Source organism: Euphorbia lathyris, chromosome 3 (assembly GCF_963576675.1).
Source record: "Euphorbia lathyris chromosome 3, ddEupLath1.1, whole genome shotgun sequence".
NCBI classification, from domain to species: domain Eukaryota; kingdom Viridiplantae; phylum Streptophyta; class Magnoliopsida; order Malpighiales; family Euphorbiaceae; genus Euphorbia; species Euphorbia lathyris.
The window spans coordinates 44,278,977-44,296,846 of NC_088912.1; the positions used below are offsets into that span (position 1 = coordinate 44,278,977).

A 17,870-nucleotide genomic window follows, 5' to 3' on the forward strand; every position below is an offset into this window, starting at 1 on the left:
CGCTGCTATACCTTAGCCTAATTTCCAACAAGGAGATCCCCGACCCCTCTCCCAAGTGAACGGATAACCCAACAACCTCATATCGAGAAGACCACAATCAGAAATGGTTTCTTGAAAATCATGGATCAAAGCTGCAGGATAACAGGCTCCCCCTCTTTTCTCCTCTTGATTTAGAATACAATTCATATCACCAATCACACATCATGAGAGTGACGATTGATCTTTTAAAGTACGGAGCAAGTCCCAAGAGAGATGGTGCTTTGATCGGTCAGCCTACCCGTAAAAACATGTACACCTCCAAGCCGCCACCTCGCCTTCTTGGATACTGACATCAATATGAAAAGATGAAAAGCTTAAAATAGTAATATTCACATCACTTCGCCAAATAATCGTTAATCCTCCTCCTCTACCTTCCATATCAACACAGTATCAAACCCTACAGTCTTCTTTATTTGTTCTAATATATTCTGATGGGCTAAAGTTTCAAATAAGAACAAAAGGGATGGCTTATTACTCCCTAAAATATTTTTGAGAGCCAATACCGCCCGAGGTTTGCCAAGACAACGACAGTTCTAGCTACCACCAATCATGGCTCCCAGCGGGGCTCGCCTACAAGCTCAGTCGATCCTGAATTTTTATTCTGCACACTTTTGCTACTTCCTCGCTTGCGTAGCCCTGAAGCCTGTAGCAATAACTTCTTTCTTTTCCTCTTGTTATCCCCAATATTGTTGAGATCCTCCGCAACATCTTCATCCTCCAGACCATCCCCCTCTTGTCCTTGACACCCCATTGTAAAGTCTAGAGTATCCTGGAAATTCGGGGATAGAACACCCCAGATTTATCTGCCATGAAGGGTACACCATCAGCACCACACAGTCATCTTTCACCCCCACCTCGAATACCTCTGTTTGGTTAGGCCTTCAGTCAAGGTCCCCACTCTTTTTTCAGACAATCAGCTGGGCTGGTAAAGTGCTTGGGGCAGAACCTATCTGTGTGGCCTAATAGGCCACATATGTAACAGAAATAAGTGATTCTCTCATATTTGAACCGAACCAATTAGGGAGAACCACCCTCATTTGTTACCTTTTTCCAACGTTTCAAGGCCATTCTGACATCCATACTCACCCGAATACACATGAACATCTTCCATCCTCCGGCATTGTTCTTGAAATCATAAAGTAGAAATTGGCCAATGAAATCTCCCAACCTCTTGCTAACAGCTTCAGACATACAACCTGTCGGGAGATTGTGGATTTGAACCCATATCGATATATGATGGAGCTCCAGTAAGAGAGGATCCTCATTTGCATTTAACAGATGAAGGATTAGCAGGTGATTATCATAGGCCCACAACCCCTCTTCCAAAACCCTAGAGATATCCAATTTATGATAAACCTAAACATGTATCGTTTTTTTGTTAATCTCTGAACGTACAGACCACGTCGAGGCATCCAAATACTTGCGAGCCTATGTTGGAGAGCAGTGAAACTGATCGGTCGGTCGGTATAAATCTCCCCCAAAAGACACATGTCAGAATTAGTCCCATGCGATTCATCCTCCACCGCATGTAGTGCGAGATTCTCAACCTCCTCCTCTTGAAGCGATAGGTTATCCATAAGATTTTCCATGGCACAATCAATGAATCGATTGCCAGAAACACTAATACACATGAGCAGCAGTGGCAATGAAGCTTGCAGAGCAAGGAAAGCATGGAAGAATAGGCGAAAAACTCTCAACCCAGGAGAGAAAAACGAAAACTCTCAACCTAGGAGAGAAAAAAACTCCAGTCTTATTTGCTATAGTTTATTCTGACATACCATTTATAATTTATATAAAAAAAAGCATTACCATTTAATTTATGATTAATTTGTTTTCTGTTGGTTTATTAGCAGAACAAGAAAAAAATTTAACCATTTTTTTTTTATAGATTCTGAAACATTGTGGGTAGGCTGGGCTGGGACTGGGATTGTATTTTTAGCTCGAGTCCAACCCGGTCCAAGTCGGTACTTCGGAAGTTGCGGGCTAAGTTACCTGGATAAATGAATATTATTACTCAACCCGGTTAAACCCGGCTCGAATCCAGCCCGGCCCAGCCATGAACAAGTCTTGTAATGAGCGTGACTTAGCGTTATCTTGAATAAGATGTCAGTTTTTCATACAAAAAAATAAAAATAAATAAATCAGTTTAGTTGTAACAAGCAGCCATTTTTATCCAAAAATTAAAGGAAACAAGCGACGAGATGCGGTGAGCAACGTAAAGTCTCGGCTTCCATAATTTTACTGTTTGTTTACCTTACTGAAACCCTAGAAGATTTAGAAAAACCTGACCTGACTGTCATAGCTACTCAGTTGCTGCTGAGTCAATTAACTCGCTCAACATGGCCGAGTCTGCGGCCGAACTCACCGAAAACTCTGTCGTCACATCCGGCCAACCGCCATTACATAATTCTAACAGAACTCTTCCTACTGTGGATGAGCTTGTAGCCAAAGCCATAGCTCCAGTAAAGGCAGAGTTCCTTCGTCCTCCGCCTTCTAGGACAAACCAAAACGACACTGCCGTTTCAGATTCCAGTGTAATAGCCAAGGAGAAGAAGTCCAAACGCCAGCTCAAACGCGAACGACGTCAGGTGTCAACCCTTCTGCCTACCAAATTCTACTTCTCATTCAATTATTATCAATTTTAATTTGTTCTGTTTCTGAATTTACTTGAGCAGAGTTCTGCTCTGCACCTCTGTTCTGAGGTAGCTAAGAGTGAAGATGCTAGTTCTTGTATTTATGGCGATAAATGCCGCTTCAGCCATGACGTAGAAGCCTTTAAAGATCAGGTACTTTTAGATAATGCTAGCTTCTTAATCCAATTTCAATGCGCCTGCTTTATTATTATTGTTATTGAGTTGATGTCGCAAAGTGCAGAAACCGGCTGATTTAGAGGGGAAATGCCCTTTTACTAATGGTGAAGGGCCGTGTCCTTATGGCTTGGCCTGTAGATTTTATGGTACACATGAAGCTGGTGTTAGGGGCAATGGTTCGAATTCCCGAAGCAGAAGCTCTGAGATAAATGGATTGAACAAAGATGTCCAGAAGCTTTTATGGAAGAATAAGATGAAGTTCCCCAAGGCTGATGCCAACCTTAAAGCTCTTGGCCTTGTGGTAATAACCACTATCTCTTTTCAATGCTTTATAGTTTGTTAATTACTGTTATTCTTGGCAGTCTTTGATTTTAATTTATAATGTAGTTAGCCGAGGGCATAGCAGCCTTTTGGACATGCTTGCGTTTCTCCTTTTTATCACTACAAGTGGCGAATTATTTTTTATATGATAATGTATGAATAGATAATTTGAAGGATTATAATTTGAAAATGTAGATAGCATGTCCAAAAGAGTAAACTGTGAGTTTTCAATCTGCTAAGTCTATGGCTTACAATTATCTACATAAAGGTCGTTCTTACTTCTATTTTGATTCTGCTGACATTACATAATTTTACGCTGTCTCACCATTCCTTGTGCCACTCTTGTTTTCTTTTTCTCAGGGTCCTAGTAATTCAAGAGTCAAAAAGCAGGATGAAGATGAGGTTGATCTGACGGCTAGGGATGATTCTCGTGCTACTAATGAGAAAGATTGCGGTGACACAACTGACAAACTGGAAGTGCCAAAGAATTGTGTCGATGAAACTGATAAGTCGGAATGCGCCTTGGAAGTGCCAAAGAATTGTATCAATAAAACTGATAAGTCGGAATGCTCCTTGGAAGTGCCAAAGGATTGTAGTGATGAAAATGATAACTTGGAGTGCTCTTCGGAAGTGCCAACAGAGTATAATGAAGGTGAATTAATAAAAGCTGATGAAAATAGGCCCCTAAAAAGAGCAAAGTCATCTGTTGAAGAAAACTGTTGCTCTGGTGAAGAAGCTAATGGTTGTCTTACCTTTTGTTCCTCAGTGGTGTTTGATTTATTTATTTGTACCAAATGTTCATTTGAGTTAGAGAATATGTAGCTGACCTTGAATTCAACCATTAACAGGATTGAGCATCCCAGATAAAGATTTTGAGAAAAGCTGTGGGGAAACTGAATTAGAAGGTGTCACTGGTAATGCAGAAACAGATAAAGTTTTGAAAATGCACCCACGAGAAAAGAAGCTTATTGACTTCAGAGAAAAGCTGTATCTTGCACCTTTGACTACGGTTGGAAATCTTCCTTTTCGAAGGGTTTGCAAAGCGTTGGGAGCTGATATAACTTGCGGTGAAATGGCAATGTGCACAAATCTTCTGCAGGTTCATAGTCTTGTTGTATTTTATTGATCCCAAATCTTCTGCACTGAAAATTTGTGAAAAATTTATTATTTTCATTAGTTATTCTTTTATCTTTCTGCTGTTTAATTCACAAATATGTGTTTAAACAGCTTTGACATGTTCAGCTAACACTTAGGTGCTTTCAATTCTAAAATTATGATATTTTTAGTAGAATTTATTAAAATGATGTGATGGATGAGCTTTGGCAAAATTTTCATTGTTTATTATTAAGGTATAAAGCAAGCAATGGGGTTTAAGATATATTTGGGATTTTTTGTTTTGATTTTACTGTTTGTATCTAGGTCTCAAAACCCTATGAAAATGTGTATTGCTTCTGAATTTAAATATGGAAGAAAAAAGGATAAGAAAACAAAATTATTGAATTGTTTGGTATTTCAAAAACAGGAAACGGGATAACAGAAGTTATACAGCATGCCCTTATTTCTGCAGCATTTACTGCCCACAATAATATGGAACATGTATTACACCTATGATGTGATTCTTTAGCTTCGTCTTTCTGTAGATGAGAGTGTAAGCATGCTAAGGTTGAAGACTATCTAAACTAATTTTTAAATTTCTCAGAAAATCTATTGTTTTTGTCCATAATTAGTGATACTTGAGATTCATAATGAATTATTTCTACATGATTAGTTCTTACAAAGTCATAATTTGTGCATTGGGTTTGAAATCTTTTGTTTGACCAATTCTTGTTTGGTCAGGGTCAAGCTTCCGAGTGGGCACTCCTAAGGCGCCATTCATCTGAGGATTTGTTTGGTGTACAGATATGTGGGGCATACCCAGATACTGTGACACGGACTATAGAGCTTATAGATCAAGAATGTGAAGTTGACTTCATTGATATAAATATGGGTTGCCCAATTGATATTGTTGTTAACAAGGGTGCTGGCTCATGTCTTCTTAACAAACCAATGCGAATGAAAAATATGGTAGCTGCTGCTTGTGGTACAGTGGATAAACCCATAACTATAAAGGTAATATTTCATATTTCTGCTGATGAAACAATTACAACAATGTTGGGAGTTTGGCATGTTATCTCAATACTAATTGTCATGCCTTTGAGTTTTTCTTTTTGGCAGTTATCTCTTAAGCATCTTAAGAAGTTTCTGTCATGTGTTCTTGCTTGTGTTTGTGTTCCTTTTTTTTTTTCCTTTGTATGGTTGATTTGGATGGATTAATCTACATCATCTTGTTGCTCTAGGTACGAACGGGTTATTTTGAAGGGAAAAATCGTGTTGATTCATTAATTGCAGATATTGCTACTTGGGGTACCAATGCTGTGACAGTACATGGTAGAACACGTCAGCAACGGTATAGCAAGCTTGCTGATTGGAACTACATATATAAGTGTGCTGAAAAGGCCCCAGAATCATTTCAAGTTCTGGGAAATGGGGATATATTTTCATATACAGACTGGAATAAACACAAGTCTGACTGCCCTCAGCTCGCTTCATGCATGATAGCAAGAGGAGCACTGGTCAAGGTATGTAATTTGGAGCTTTCATATTCACTCATATTTTACAAGTGGAAAGCTTTATTGCATGCTTCTGAACCATGCTTTTGATTGCATTTTGTAGCCTTGGATATTTACTGAAATAAAGGAACAAAGGCATTGGGACATCAGTTCTGGAGAACGACTAGATATTTTGAAGGATTATGTACGTTGTGGCCTTGAACATTGGGGTTCCGATACAAAAGGTATGCATTGTTGGTTAAATGAAATATTTGTAACTTGAGTCTCATTTTACGTGTGGACATGCTCTAAAACTTATACTTTCTGTGATGGTAATTATGAATGATAAATCGCTGATCAGATTGGATTCTAGAAAAATTAATGCAACCCATAATTCTTGCTTTTGCCCACGTATAGGAGTCGAAACAACTAGGCATTTCTTATTGGAATGGCTTAGCTACACATTCAGATATATACCTGTTGGTCTTTTGGAGGTCGTTCCACAGCAGATTAACTGGCGTCCACCCTCATACTGTGGTCGTGATGATCTTGAAACAATGATGGCATCCGAGTCTGCTGCTGACTGGGTATTTCATTGCCTTGTATCTCCAGTGCATGATGTATTACTTATTTTAAACTGCCAAGCACAATATACCTACAATTTGTTTTACTTTATGCAGATTCGAATCTCAGAATTATTGCTCGGCAAAGTTCCAGATGGCTTCACATTTTCACCCAAGCATAAATCAAATGCTTACGACAAAGCAGAAAATGGCTAAAATGTCTCTTCTTAATTTTGATAGACAAACTTGATATTGATGTTAGCTGCACAAACCTTTTTCTCCTGCCCTCTTCTGCAACAGGTTCCATTTTTGATGATGCTAAGTGATTCTGAAAACCCGCAGTTGCCGCTGGAAGCTAATGCTCGGTGAGAATGCGTTAATTTCTATTTACTGGTTCTGTGATTTAACTTCATTATTTAGGGGGACAATTTGGTTGTCTCCCAATAAATTTTGTTGTTTCTTATCATATACCAAAATGCTGTATTCGATGAGTTGATAGCATACATTTTACCTAGTTGAAAACAATCCGAAATTTGAAAACAATTTTGTTGTTTCTTATCATATACCAAAATGCTGTATTCATCAAGGAAGTGGTAATCCATGCAAAATTGATAGAGAATCGATGATATGCAATAATTAGATTTAGGATTGGTAAAAGGGAATCAGTATATATTTTTATAATATTGAATACTAATTTGCTTTGTGACAGCATTTAAATTTGACTGATTCTGCAACCTTATTTTATAAGGATTTGCTACTGATTCCTGACATTTTTGGCATTTTGTGTTGTACAATCTGTACTTGCCTATTAATCTAATCTCTATTATGACTATAACTGTATACAAACTAATATGGTAAAGCGTGTGTTATTCATGAGTCAAATTTATCAATAGATAATAAAAGGTTCAGTCACTTTCTTCATAAAATAAGGTGTACTTGATTTCAATTTTTATAGAATTACTCTCTAACTCTATGCTTGTAGTCGCTCTCATTCTAAAGTTGAGAATTAAATTGGGATGAAGATTGTAACTTGAAATTGTGCTACGTTTACCACCGATTATTTTTTGAAAACAAGTGTATGACGAAATTTCTAAATTATAGGCCACTCATTCAATTATCCAACTACACATGGGTATCATCATCTTGTTTGGAACTTGTCTACTATCAAACAAAAGAGAAGGAATCTTTATCTTTTATGGTAAAGAAGAATCTTTCTATTTGTTTGTTTACTTGCATATTCTTCTTTCTATGTTTTTCATTTTGATATTAGAAAGAATGAAAAGTATTCGTAATCAACTTAAAATCTACTTGATTTTATTTATAAAAATATTACCCAAGGTTGGTTGGTACAAGACCTTTATTAATAATATTTAATTTATATAACACATTTATGTCATTAATTGTAATTATTAGATTATATTTTTATTAATATTTATATATTAAGATGAATCCGTGCATCGCACGGGCCAAAAACTAGTTATGATATAAGAAAATAGGATTATGAGATTATCCTCATTAAATTAGTACTTTTTTTTTCTATTAACCTTGAGATAAGAAAGTTAATGTATGCTTAACATTAGAAATCTGTGTTCGTTATTTAACACGAAATAAAGTTCATTAAATTAAATTTGACTTTATTAAGAACAACGGAATGCATATTATTTAGTGATAATAATGTTTTTTGTTAAGGATATCTTCTCAATAATTGATAAGCAAAACATATGGATATGAATATCTATATATAATAATAATAATAATATGTAATTGAGATATTTTTGTAGATTTCAAATACATAATTGGCTCTATTGTACATACGATTTACAAAACTACCTCAAAAGATCATAAATAGTTTACTGTTTGTTTTATTAGTATTTTAGGACTTAAAAGATTTATTACTTTATTATTCAATTGAAAAAACTAGAGATATTCTGATAAATCATAAAAGCATTTAGAAGTAAAATCAGGATTATTAGGAATATAGAGTGACGACCACATTTATAGAATATTGTTTATCAAAATATCTTTGCTTAATTATAAGCCAATAGAAATTGTACCATTGATAAAAATAAAGACAAATACAGGGCTGGAAAGAACACACGCACGCAACGGAAATCAAATACTCCCTCCGTTTTTTATTATATGACGTTTTGGACTTTTGAATTTGTTCATTTTTATATGTCGTTTTGTATTACCAATGCACTTTTTACAATACTTTCTCTAATTTGCCCCTATTTATTGTAAGAGAGAGATATAATTATTAATGCAAATTATCTTAATTAAGTCATAAAAATTAATAAGAGAGAGAAATTTTGCATAGAAAGTAGAGATCCAGGAGAAAAGTATTAAGGGTACATTAGTCATTTTAATAGTCTCATTAATATTGCATTGGTCTTGATGAAAAACCTTAAACGACATATAAAAAAGAATGGAGGGAGTAATCAATATTCTGCCGTAGCTTAACCAACGAAAGTTCTTGGGGATAGATTCATTATACTGCTATCCAAATATCCAAACCACATGTATTCTCATCTTAATGAATTCTCATTAAAATAAATTATGTTCCAAATTTAATTACAATTAAAGTCCTCACTACACCCGCAAATGTATTTAATATTAAGATGGATTATCATGTTTGAAATTTGTTCAAAATTAAAGCCCTCGCCACACCCACATATATATTTAGTAAGAATCTAACCCGACTAGAAATATAAACAAAGAAAAATCATAAAAGCACATTTTATGATCCATTAGAACAAGTTTTGTCTGTTGTTTTGTTGAATTTATAAGTTTTATTTGGTTTCTCTTCTGAGTCTAAAGACCTGTAACTGTTATGAGCTAGGCAATCCAACTTGCAGTTTGCAACAGGTCTTTTTTTTTTTTTTTTTATGGATCTTGTCCTCAAAATAAGTTTGATATCATTTTCCTTTTCAAGATTCGCACATGTCTGAATCGTTTAGATGTGCTTCGAAAAAGAATTAAGTTTAATGGGTATGTGAAAGTTTACTGCGAAGGCATGAGTGGCGGTTTGGGTCTGTTTTGGCGGATGTCGAGATTATTCTAAATTCTGACTGGAATTTTATGGATGCAAAAGTCAATTTTGGCACGCGGGGTGGGGGAGGGGTAGTACGCCCTGACAGTTTATTGGTTATTATAGAATGTTTGAGCGTGCTCGTCGATCTGCTTCTAGGACGATTAGGCTCTCCGTTGATGTTGCATGAGAGATTTTATTGGTCTCTTGTTGGCTTCGGTGATTGTGATTTCTAGGGTCCTTGGGATTGACGTTGTTGTGCAAAATTATAAGTGAGTTTTTTAGGACATTTTCCCGTGAGTTTTTTAGGACATTTTCCCATCGTCTATTTGGAGAGTTTCAACCTCCTAATGGGATACCATGAGTATTCCAGAGACTTTAAGGTGGTTAAAGACTAAGAATTTAGATGAGAATGAGATTGAGTCGGATATTACGACAGTTATTGCTCATTTAACCGAATTAAGTTTCCAATAGAATGGACGCATAGCTCTCCTTCTTTGATTCACCAAGCATACACTTGTTTAATGAAATTCATTTTGCTTAAAATAAATATCCATTAGACCATAACAGCACAAGTCCTAGTTCATTTGATGTGCGCAGAAATCTGATCAAGTAAGTTGTTAATGTATGGGCAAACCTAAACAAATTAGTCCATAACACCACAATGAAATTTTAACTATGGTAGTGACATTCTAACAAATTAGTCCATAACACCACAATGAAATTTTAACTATGGTAGTAACATTCTAGCACCATAGCTACTACTGAATCAGTTACCTATCATCATCATTATGCACATAAAGCTTGAGTTAATTATGCATTGATGCCAAATGCATTACAAATACAACATTGGAATTGGAAAGAATCAGAAGGATAAAAAGAATTCACTATTGCAACAACTAGTTGAGATGATAATAACTGAAAGATGGACAAAATTGGTGCTGGATAATCTAGTTAATTAGCAAAACAATACTAATCCAAATAACTCATATTATAATGACTGACTCAAGACATGATCATCTGTGTTAATCATAAAAAAACCTCCAATGCATCAAACAACATTATCATGATAAAGATGGTAACTTTTGAACATCACTAATCCTGTCCTTATTGTGATTTCGAGGTCCCTGAACCCAACCTCCATCAATGTTTTCAATACTTCCATTCAATCCATCATCCACAAAATCACCAATACTTTTCACTTTAAGTTCTGTTGGTTCAACTGGGTATTTCCCTGAGAAACAAGCATAGCAAAAGCTTGGAGAATCCTCACCTAACAATTTCTTCAAGCTATCCAACGGTAGAAACGCAAGTGAATCGCACCCGATGTACTCCCTTATCTCCTCCACAGTCATCCTATTTGATATCAATTCTTCAGAACTTGGTGTGTCTACTCCATAGTAACAAGAAGCTATGATTGGAGGACTGGCAATCCTCATATGAACCTCTTTAGCCCCAGCTTCCTTAAGCAACCTAACAATTTTCGAGGAGGTTGTTCCTCTTACAATTGAATCATCAACAACAACAACTCTTTTCCCTTCTAATACAGCTCTCACTGGTGAGAGCTTAAGCTTAACACCGAAATCCCTAATCTTCTGGGACGGCTCGATGAATGTCCTTCCTACATAGTGTGATCTTATTAAGCCTATTTTGTATGGAACTCCTGCTTTGGCTGCATAACCATTGGCAGCCACAACCCCTGAATCAGGAACAGCAATCACAACATCACAATCAACAGGAGCCTCCGTGGCTAGAATTTCCCCAAAATACTCCCTTGACTCATAAACAGACTTGCCGAATACAACTGAATTAGGCAAAGAGAAGTAAATATGTTCGAAAATGCATTGTTTCGGTTCAGGGTGAGTCATTAAGCAAAGAGATTGAACCCCATCTTTATCAACAACCAAAACTTCCCCAGGATAAACCTCTCTCTCGTAAGTGGCCTCAATTAAATCAAGAGCACAAGTTTCAGAGGCAAAAACAACAGCACCATTACTTCTCCTACCCATAACTAAAGGCCTAAAACCATAAGGATCTCTAACAGCAACCAATTTATCCTGTGTAGCAAACACCATAGAATAAGCCCCTTTTAACTTCTCACAAGCATCAACTATCCTAAGAAAGAAAGGTCTAGCCTTGGAAATAGCAATTAAATGCAAAACAACCTCAGTATCAGAACTAGTATTAAAAATAGAACCATTATCTTCAAGCATAGCCCTCAATTCTCTATAATTAACTAAATTCCCATTGTGAGCAACCCCAACAGAACCAAACCTGTAACCAGCAACAAAAGGTTGAACATTTTTGAGCATAGAAGAGCCAGCAGTAGAGTAGCGAACATGACCAATAGCTAAATCGCCGGGCAATTGGTCAAGCTTAGAGGAATTGAAGACTTCGGAGACTAACCCAACACCAGTAATAGACTGTAAAACCTTATTATTAACAGCAACAATACCGGCTCCTTCTTGGCCGCGGTGCTGGAGAGCATGAAGAGCTAAATAGCAAAGACGAGAGGCTTCAGAGTCGCCGTAGATACCAACAACACCACACTCCTCACGGGGCTTATCGTCATCATCAAAGTAAGAAGAATCAGCAGATGATTCGACATCACCGGAAATTACATGAGAAAGGGGATTTTGAGAGGAGAAAGAGATGTGGGATTTGTGGGGATGAGAAAGAAGAGAAGGTTTAAGGAGGGTTTTGGGAAGGAGGGAAATAGGGGATTTGCGGGGAAGTTGAGGATTAGAGTTGAAAGAAAGAGAAGGGTTAGAAAGAGGGGAAAGATTGGCGGTAGCCATGGGAGAAGGAGGAAGAGGCAGGTTCTAGGTTATAGGAGAGGAGAGATTGAAAACTCCAACACCAAGTTGTGTTGTGTTGTGTTTGTGAGGGTGGGAAGGAAGGAAATAGGTTTTTATAGTATTTGTGAAATTGTGATATTGAATGGAGTGCCCGCTCTTGCTCTTACTCTTACTCTTACTCTTACTCTTTTATATTCTTCTTCCCAAACATAACACTTTCAATTTCTCTCTACAACTACTACTACTACTACAACAACAAGTGTATGTAGTCATCAAGTTGCTTTTGTTCTTTTTTTCGTGAACCAAATAGCTTATGATATTATGTTACCATACATATATCATTAATTTTTTTAAAAAAAAAAAAAAAAAAACTTTTCTTTTACCATCTATTAATTAAAAAAAAAAGATATATATGGTAGGATCCGAATTTATTTTCAACATTTAATTGGTCACTTGAATTTAAGAGATGTTACGTTATGTTATCTTATTGAATTTACTTAAAGTAACTTATTAAACTGTTTTAAAAGGAATTCAGTTAAACAGTATGTGAATATCCGAATATATACGTGTCTTCATCTAAAGCAAGTAAAGTTATCCGAAGCATAGAGAGCCTTCAAAGCAAGCAGTGTTAGAATGAATAACCACTAGGACGTGCGGACCAATAAGAAGCATTCAGAATTCATCTCGGAATAGGATCCTTGATGCAGTTCAGGATTACAGTTTGAACTTATTACGAACTATCTAAATTACATCTGTCATTCAGGAGATGACATATGTCCTCTAAAGAAGCTAGGATGCACACCCAAACCGACTACCAAAATTACCCCTGGCACCCTATAAATAGAACGTGACGTCACAATCAAGGTATATACAGACATCCATTGCAATTCTCATTTAATTGCTTTGTGCTCTCATTTTCGGACTCTACTAATATAAGCATTAGAGTAACGTTGATCATCGACCTCACCTCGATCCTTTTTTAGTCTTATCTCAGGCCTAGAAAATATTCATCGCAACAATATCATACAGATTCAATCATATCAAATTGATGTGGTTATCATGGATCAAATAAACACGCGACCATGACTCATCATGAGAGCACAATAGACCTATCATCCCCGCGACAAATCCATGAGCTCAGAACACATTTGGACGCTAACGACAATGCATTAGACTCCTTCAAATCACTCTTGACCTTAATAGGCATATTGAGAAATGCATGGGTCCACTTCAGCCTTCAAATATGGCATTTATGGACCCTATAGCCAAACATGTCCTCTACACCGTCAGCACGGTACATGAGGCCACTAACATGAATGCGACTAGGAGTGTTCACAAACCAAACCGGATCGAAATAACCGACCGAACCGATAAATTTCGATTTTTTGGTTTGGTTTTTCGGTGTATTAGGTTCGGCTTCGGTTTTAAATATTGAAATATATCGGTAATATCGGTTGGTTCGATTTTTATGATAAAATAACCGAATTAACCGAACCGACCGAAATATGGATTAGTTAAATTTATTATTTGATTAATAGGACTAGTACTGTGAATATTTATCAAGATAGATATTTGATATATTTTGAATTTAAAATTATAATTTTTGTTTGTTTATTATGTTGTTAGAAAAAAAAAATAATCATAATTTCTCCAACATATACGGTATATAAAAAGAATTAGAAAAATAAAAATTTAATCATGATTTCTCTATACGTGCAGATATATAATTATATTGTATAACTTTTTTTTATAGATATATTATATAAAAATTAAATATTTATGTTTAGGACCTAAACAGTAATCATAATCATATTATGATAAATACTATGTATGTATTAAAGGTATTAAAATCATGGATTCATAATTTTGTTGATATATTGTAACGATATAATATAAAACAAGAAATAATTTATTTAATAAATGTAGAAACCAAAAACCGAACTGACCGAAATAATCAGTTCGGTTCGGTTTGTTAATATTATTCGATTAGGTTCGGTTTTCATTTTAGATACTATTCGGTTATTTCGGTTCGGTTCGGTTTTTAGACCGAACCAACCGTTGAACACCCCTAAATGCGACTACAATGGTGCAATTACATGAGAAGTTGGATGCTACTGAAGAGGCTATTAATTTGGCAAAAGGTAGGATTCTATCGTATGTTCTACCGAACAGCATACTTTTCACAGTTGTCCTTATAGGAGAGACATGTCGCCAGAGTTACAGTTGTAGGATGCAAGGAGGAGATCTAGAGAGAAACAGCAAACTCCTCACAAGCGCCAAACAATCTCTCTTACTCAGTCTCCCCATCCTATTGTGAGAGAAGCTGGAAGGATACTTATGGTGAAGATCACTCCCCTAAACCTTTCGTGGAAGGGTGCAACCAGATCTAAATCCCCATCATATTAGAGGAGGCATGGAAGAATCGAAACCCTCTTTAGACTATCACATACCATAAAAACGTCCAGACATGTTAAGGTCTCCAACATACAAGTGCAAAACTCAGAGATACTTTAATGAGCCGGAATCCCCACAAGGTAGCATCAAGACACCAAAAAGCTCTACGGGATCTAGATCTCAAGATAAGGATGAGCGGGGAAGAAATAAATTTGTGCCAAGATCTCCCAAAGATCGATGGAAAACTCATCGGAATGCATCATTCGATAATAAAGATAATCAAAGATCCGTGCAAAAGGAGTCTATGTTGGAGATTATCCATATGGAGCTGAAGAGTGTTATGCTAGATGCATATATCGATGCTCGTATGTCGGGGGGAACAGACACTAGCGCCCCACTTTATGCTCATATCTTGCGTGAACCAATGCCTCAATGTCTTAAATACCCCTATATAGAAAAATACAATAGGATGGGAGATCCAGTGGTACATGTGAAGAACTTTAGGAGAGCGTTAGAAATAATAATGACTACAAACATCGTTACGTGTTTCCTTTTTCCCACCACCTTAAAGGATATTGTCCTATTAGTACGAGCAACTCCTACCGGATTAACCCAAAACTTCAACCATTGGCAAACGAGATCGCCTAACACTTTTTTACTTCAATACCTAAAAGTAAAATGATCCAAGATCTCAACTACCTCAAACAAGAACATGGAGAAAACCTGTGGAGTTAGGTAGACATTTTCCAAATGATCGTAATCCAGATCCGACACTAACTAAATGTATATCAGGGATGATCCTTGTTCTCATGCTTTGGGTTTTTTCTTCTTTTCTATAATCGCCTCCTTACCATGGTCACAATTCTTCTAGTTCTATTTCTTAGGGGCCATGATCTTAGAGTCACTTGAGGAGGTGTGATCAATGATAACAAGCATTTTTGGATTGCAGGAGTTCTTCCTTCTTAGAGCTTTCATAGAAAAAAAAAAAGAAAAAGCAATCTTTAAATTTCTAGAAGCCTGAAAGAAATGAGGAGTTGAGAGGGGGTTTAAAGAGTCAGGAAGAAGAAGTTGTGTTGCCTTGATTATCCTTCTATAAAATTTTCCAAATGGATGGTGAAATGTTGTGAGGGCGAGCCTTGGCGCAACGGTAAAACGTTGTTGTCGTGTGACCAGAGGTCACGGGTTCGAGTCTTAGGAGCGGCCTCTTGCCAATTAAATTGGCAAGGGAAGGCTTGCCCCCAATACACCCTTGTGGTGGGACCCCTCCCCGGACCCTCGCTCAGCGGGGACGCGTAATGCGACCGGGCCGCCCTTTTTTTATGGTGAAATGTTGTGTTTAAGTGAGATCGATGGCGGCATATTTTCTTGGAACATGCAAAGTTTCTCATCCTATTTACCCTTTGATAAAGAACCCATAGACACGTGTCACTTTCATGTGGGGATAATAAGTGGTGGAGATTATGCCTATAAAAGGGAACTGTATGCCTCATAGGAGTGACATCATTCTAGATGAACACAATAAGACATCTCGCCTACTAAAGAAAAGGGAAAATCAAGTGCCTATCAGGGACGATCCTATTGGAGTATGCCTTAGTCCCGAGATGTTATATCTGATGAGATTATTAACTCTAAGACAATAATTTGTAAACTCAGGTTACTTATGTAAATTGATTAATAGAGTATCCAAGACTAGTGATCTACTCATGTTTGGCGAGTCAGTGATATGCTCAACTCAAGTTATTAGGCAACAAGATAATTGTGATGATGTTTATATGTTATAGACATTGGATGTCAAATCAAGAGAATTGGGGTAGAATTATTAATAAGGTGGATAATACCCATACCCATTGGTCCCGTCCTATTAGGGTCGGGGATGGGAAAGAAAATGGCCTCCATTCTCGAGGATGTGTGGGGGACGGTAATAGCTATCTCACTCCATAGGATCCCCAACCCATTACCATTAGGGTTAATCATGGGGATATTCATAGGTATTACCAATTAATATAATAATATAATACAACATATTTTCTAGCATTTACTAATTAATTTCAAATTAAACATATTAATTACACTTTTAAACACTCACTTTTTTCTTTTATTAATATATTGTGGGTTTGTGAGTTCTTGGACCATGGATGCTCACCCCGCCCAAGTTCTGTCTCGTCCCAATTTCAAAAAAGAAAAAAAGAAAATTACACCTTTAATTTTAAATATCAATATATATATTTTATACCAATCAAAATTATAAACTTGAATAAAAGAAACCATAACTTTAACTATAGGTAATTTCTTCTTTAAATTTTATATGAAATGGTAGAAAAAGTTTGAATATTTACAAAATATATATATATATATATATATTTTTTTTTTTCATTTTTATTTTGAGTTTTATTATAATGGTTGTCTAACTATTCTAATTAGAAATTGAATATACTAAGTATTAATTTAGAAAAATAACAAAATGGAGCGGATATCCCCATATGGACACTCATTACCCATTAAGATGGAGATGGATAAAAATTTATCCCCATTTATCTTTGGGCATGGGGATCGAATAGCTCACCTTATTCCCAACCCGCCTCATTGACAAGTCTAAATTATGTTTTATTAAACAGTAAGCTCTAGATTGATCTGCTATGAGAACAATACATGATTAGAATAGTCATAGATAGTTCTCATGTAACACTCTAGGTTGAATCCTTAGGTCAAGTTCACTATGAGATCTAGATGGCTTGTAGTGTCCTTTGGCTGATTGCCTAATGGGCCTAGAATAAGGTGCCAAGTACGGATTCAGTTGGATGCACTATACATCATGCTTAGAAAGCACGAGTTAAGCAAGAGGTTGCTTAATCTCTTATAGAGATTAGATATCATTGGCCACTTGACTAATGGAACTAAAAAGCGTGTGGTCACACCTTAATGAGGCAATATGCCATTTCTCATTCGAAATTATCGGTTCACTAGAGATTAAGGAAATAATCAAGCAACGAATGAGGGTGACTTAACCATGCCTCATGTTGGACTTGATATCGCATAACAAGGGATTACTTAATATTAGATATTATTAATATATATATATATATAATTTATATACATATAATCACATATTTAATTAAATTAGAGTTTAATTAAAGTAGAATTTTAGAGAGAGTTTTAGTTGAGTGAAAAACTAATTTTCTTCCCCTAAATCCTAAGTGTGCCACCCCCTCTAAATCTAACTAGGTTTGGGTTTTGTTATTTTGTTTGAATAAAATTCTCTTAAGCTAATATAAATAGGCTAAGTTAGACCAAACCTAAGTGATATAGTTGCCTACATTATTTAAAGAAAT

The 17,870-nt window shown here is 36.2% G+C and overlaps 2 protein-coding genes across 3 annotated transcripts; one reads left to right on the top strand and one right to left on the bottom strand.

Annotated features, from left to right (window-relative positions):
- Positions 1-2,194: 2,194 nt before the first annotated feature.
- Positions 2,195-6,877, top strand: LOC136223566 (tRNA-dihydrouridine(47) synthase [NAD(P)(+)]-like). 2 transcript variants are annotated; one of them, XM_066011648.1, is made up of 10 exons: positions 2,195-2,627; positions 2,715-2,825; positions 2,914-3,150; positions 3,531-3,912; positions 4,019-4,269; positions 5,007-5,279; positions 5,507-5,788; positions 5,883-6,003; positions 6,176-6,345; positions 6,439-6,877. In XM_066011648.1, exons 1-10 carry the CDS (start codon positions 2,379-2,381, stop codon positions 6,535-6,537), a joined length of 2,175 nt encoding a protein of 724 aa, XP_065867720.1. In that variant the 5' UTR covers positions 2,195-2,378; the 3' UTR covers positions 6,538-6,877. The 2 variants fall into 2 exon arrangements, with proteins under 2 accessions (XP_065867720.1, XP_065867721.1); XM_066011649.1 differs by having other exon boundaries at positions 3,531-3,822.
- A 3,307-nt stretch (positions 6,878-10,184) lies between these two features.
- LOC136223394 (amidophosphoribosyltransferase, chloroplastic-like) lies at positions 10,185-12,310 on the bottom strand. The gene has a single exon (XM_066011352.1). The coding sequence runs from the start codon at positions 12,145-12,147 to the stop codon at positions 10,414-10,416; it is 1,734 nt and encodes a 577-aa protein (XP_065867424.1). The 5' UTR covers positions 12,148-12,310; the 3' UTR covers positions 10,185-10,413.
- Between the last annotated feature and the right edge of the window lie 5,560 nt (positions 12,311-17,870).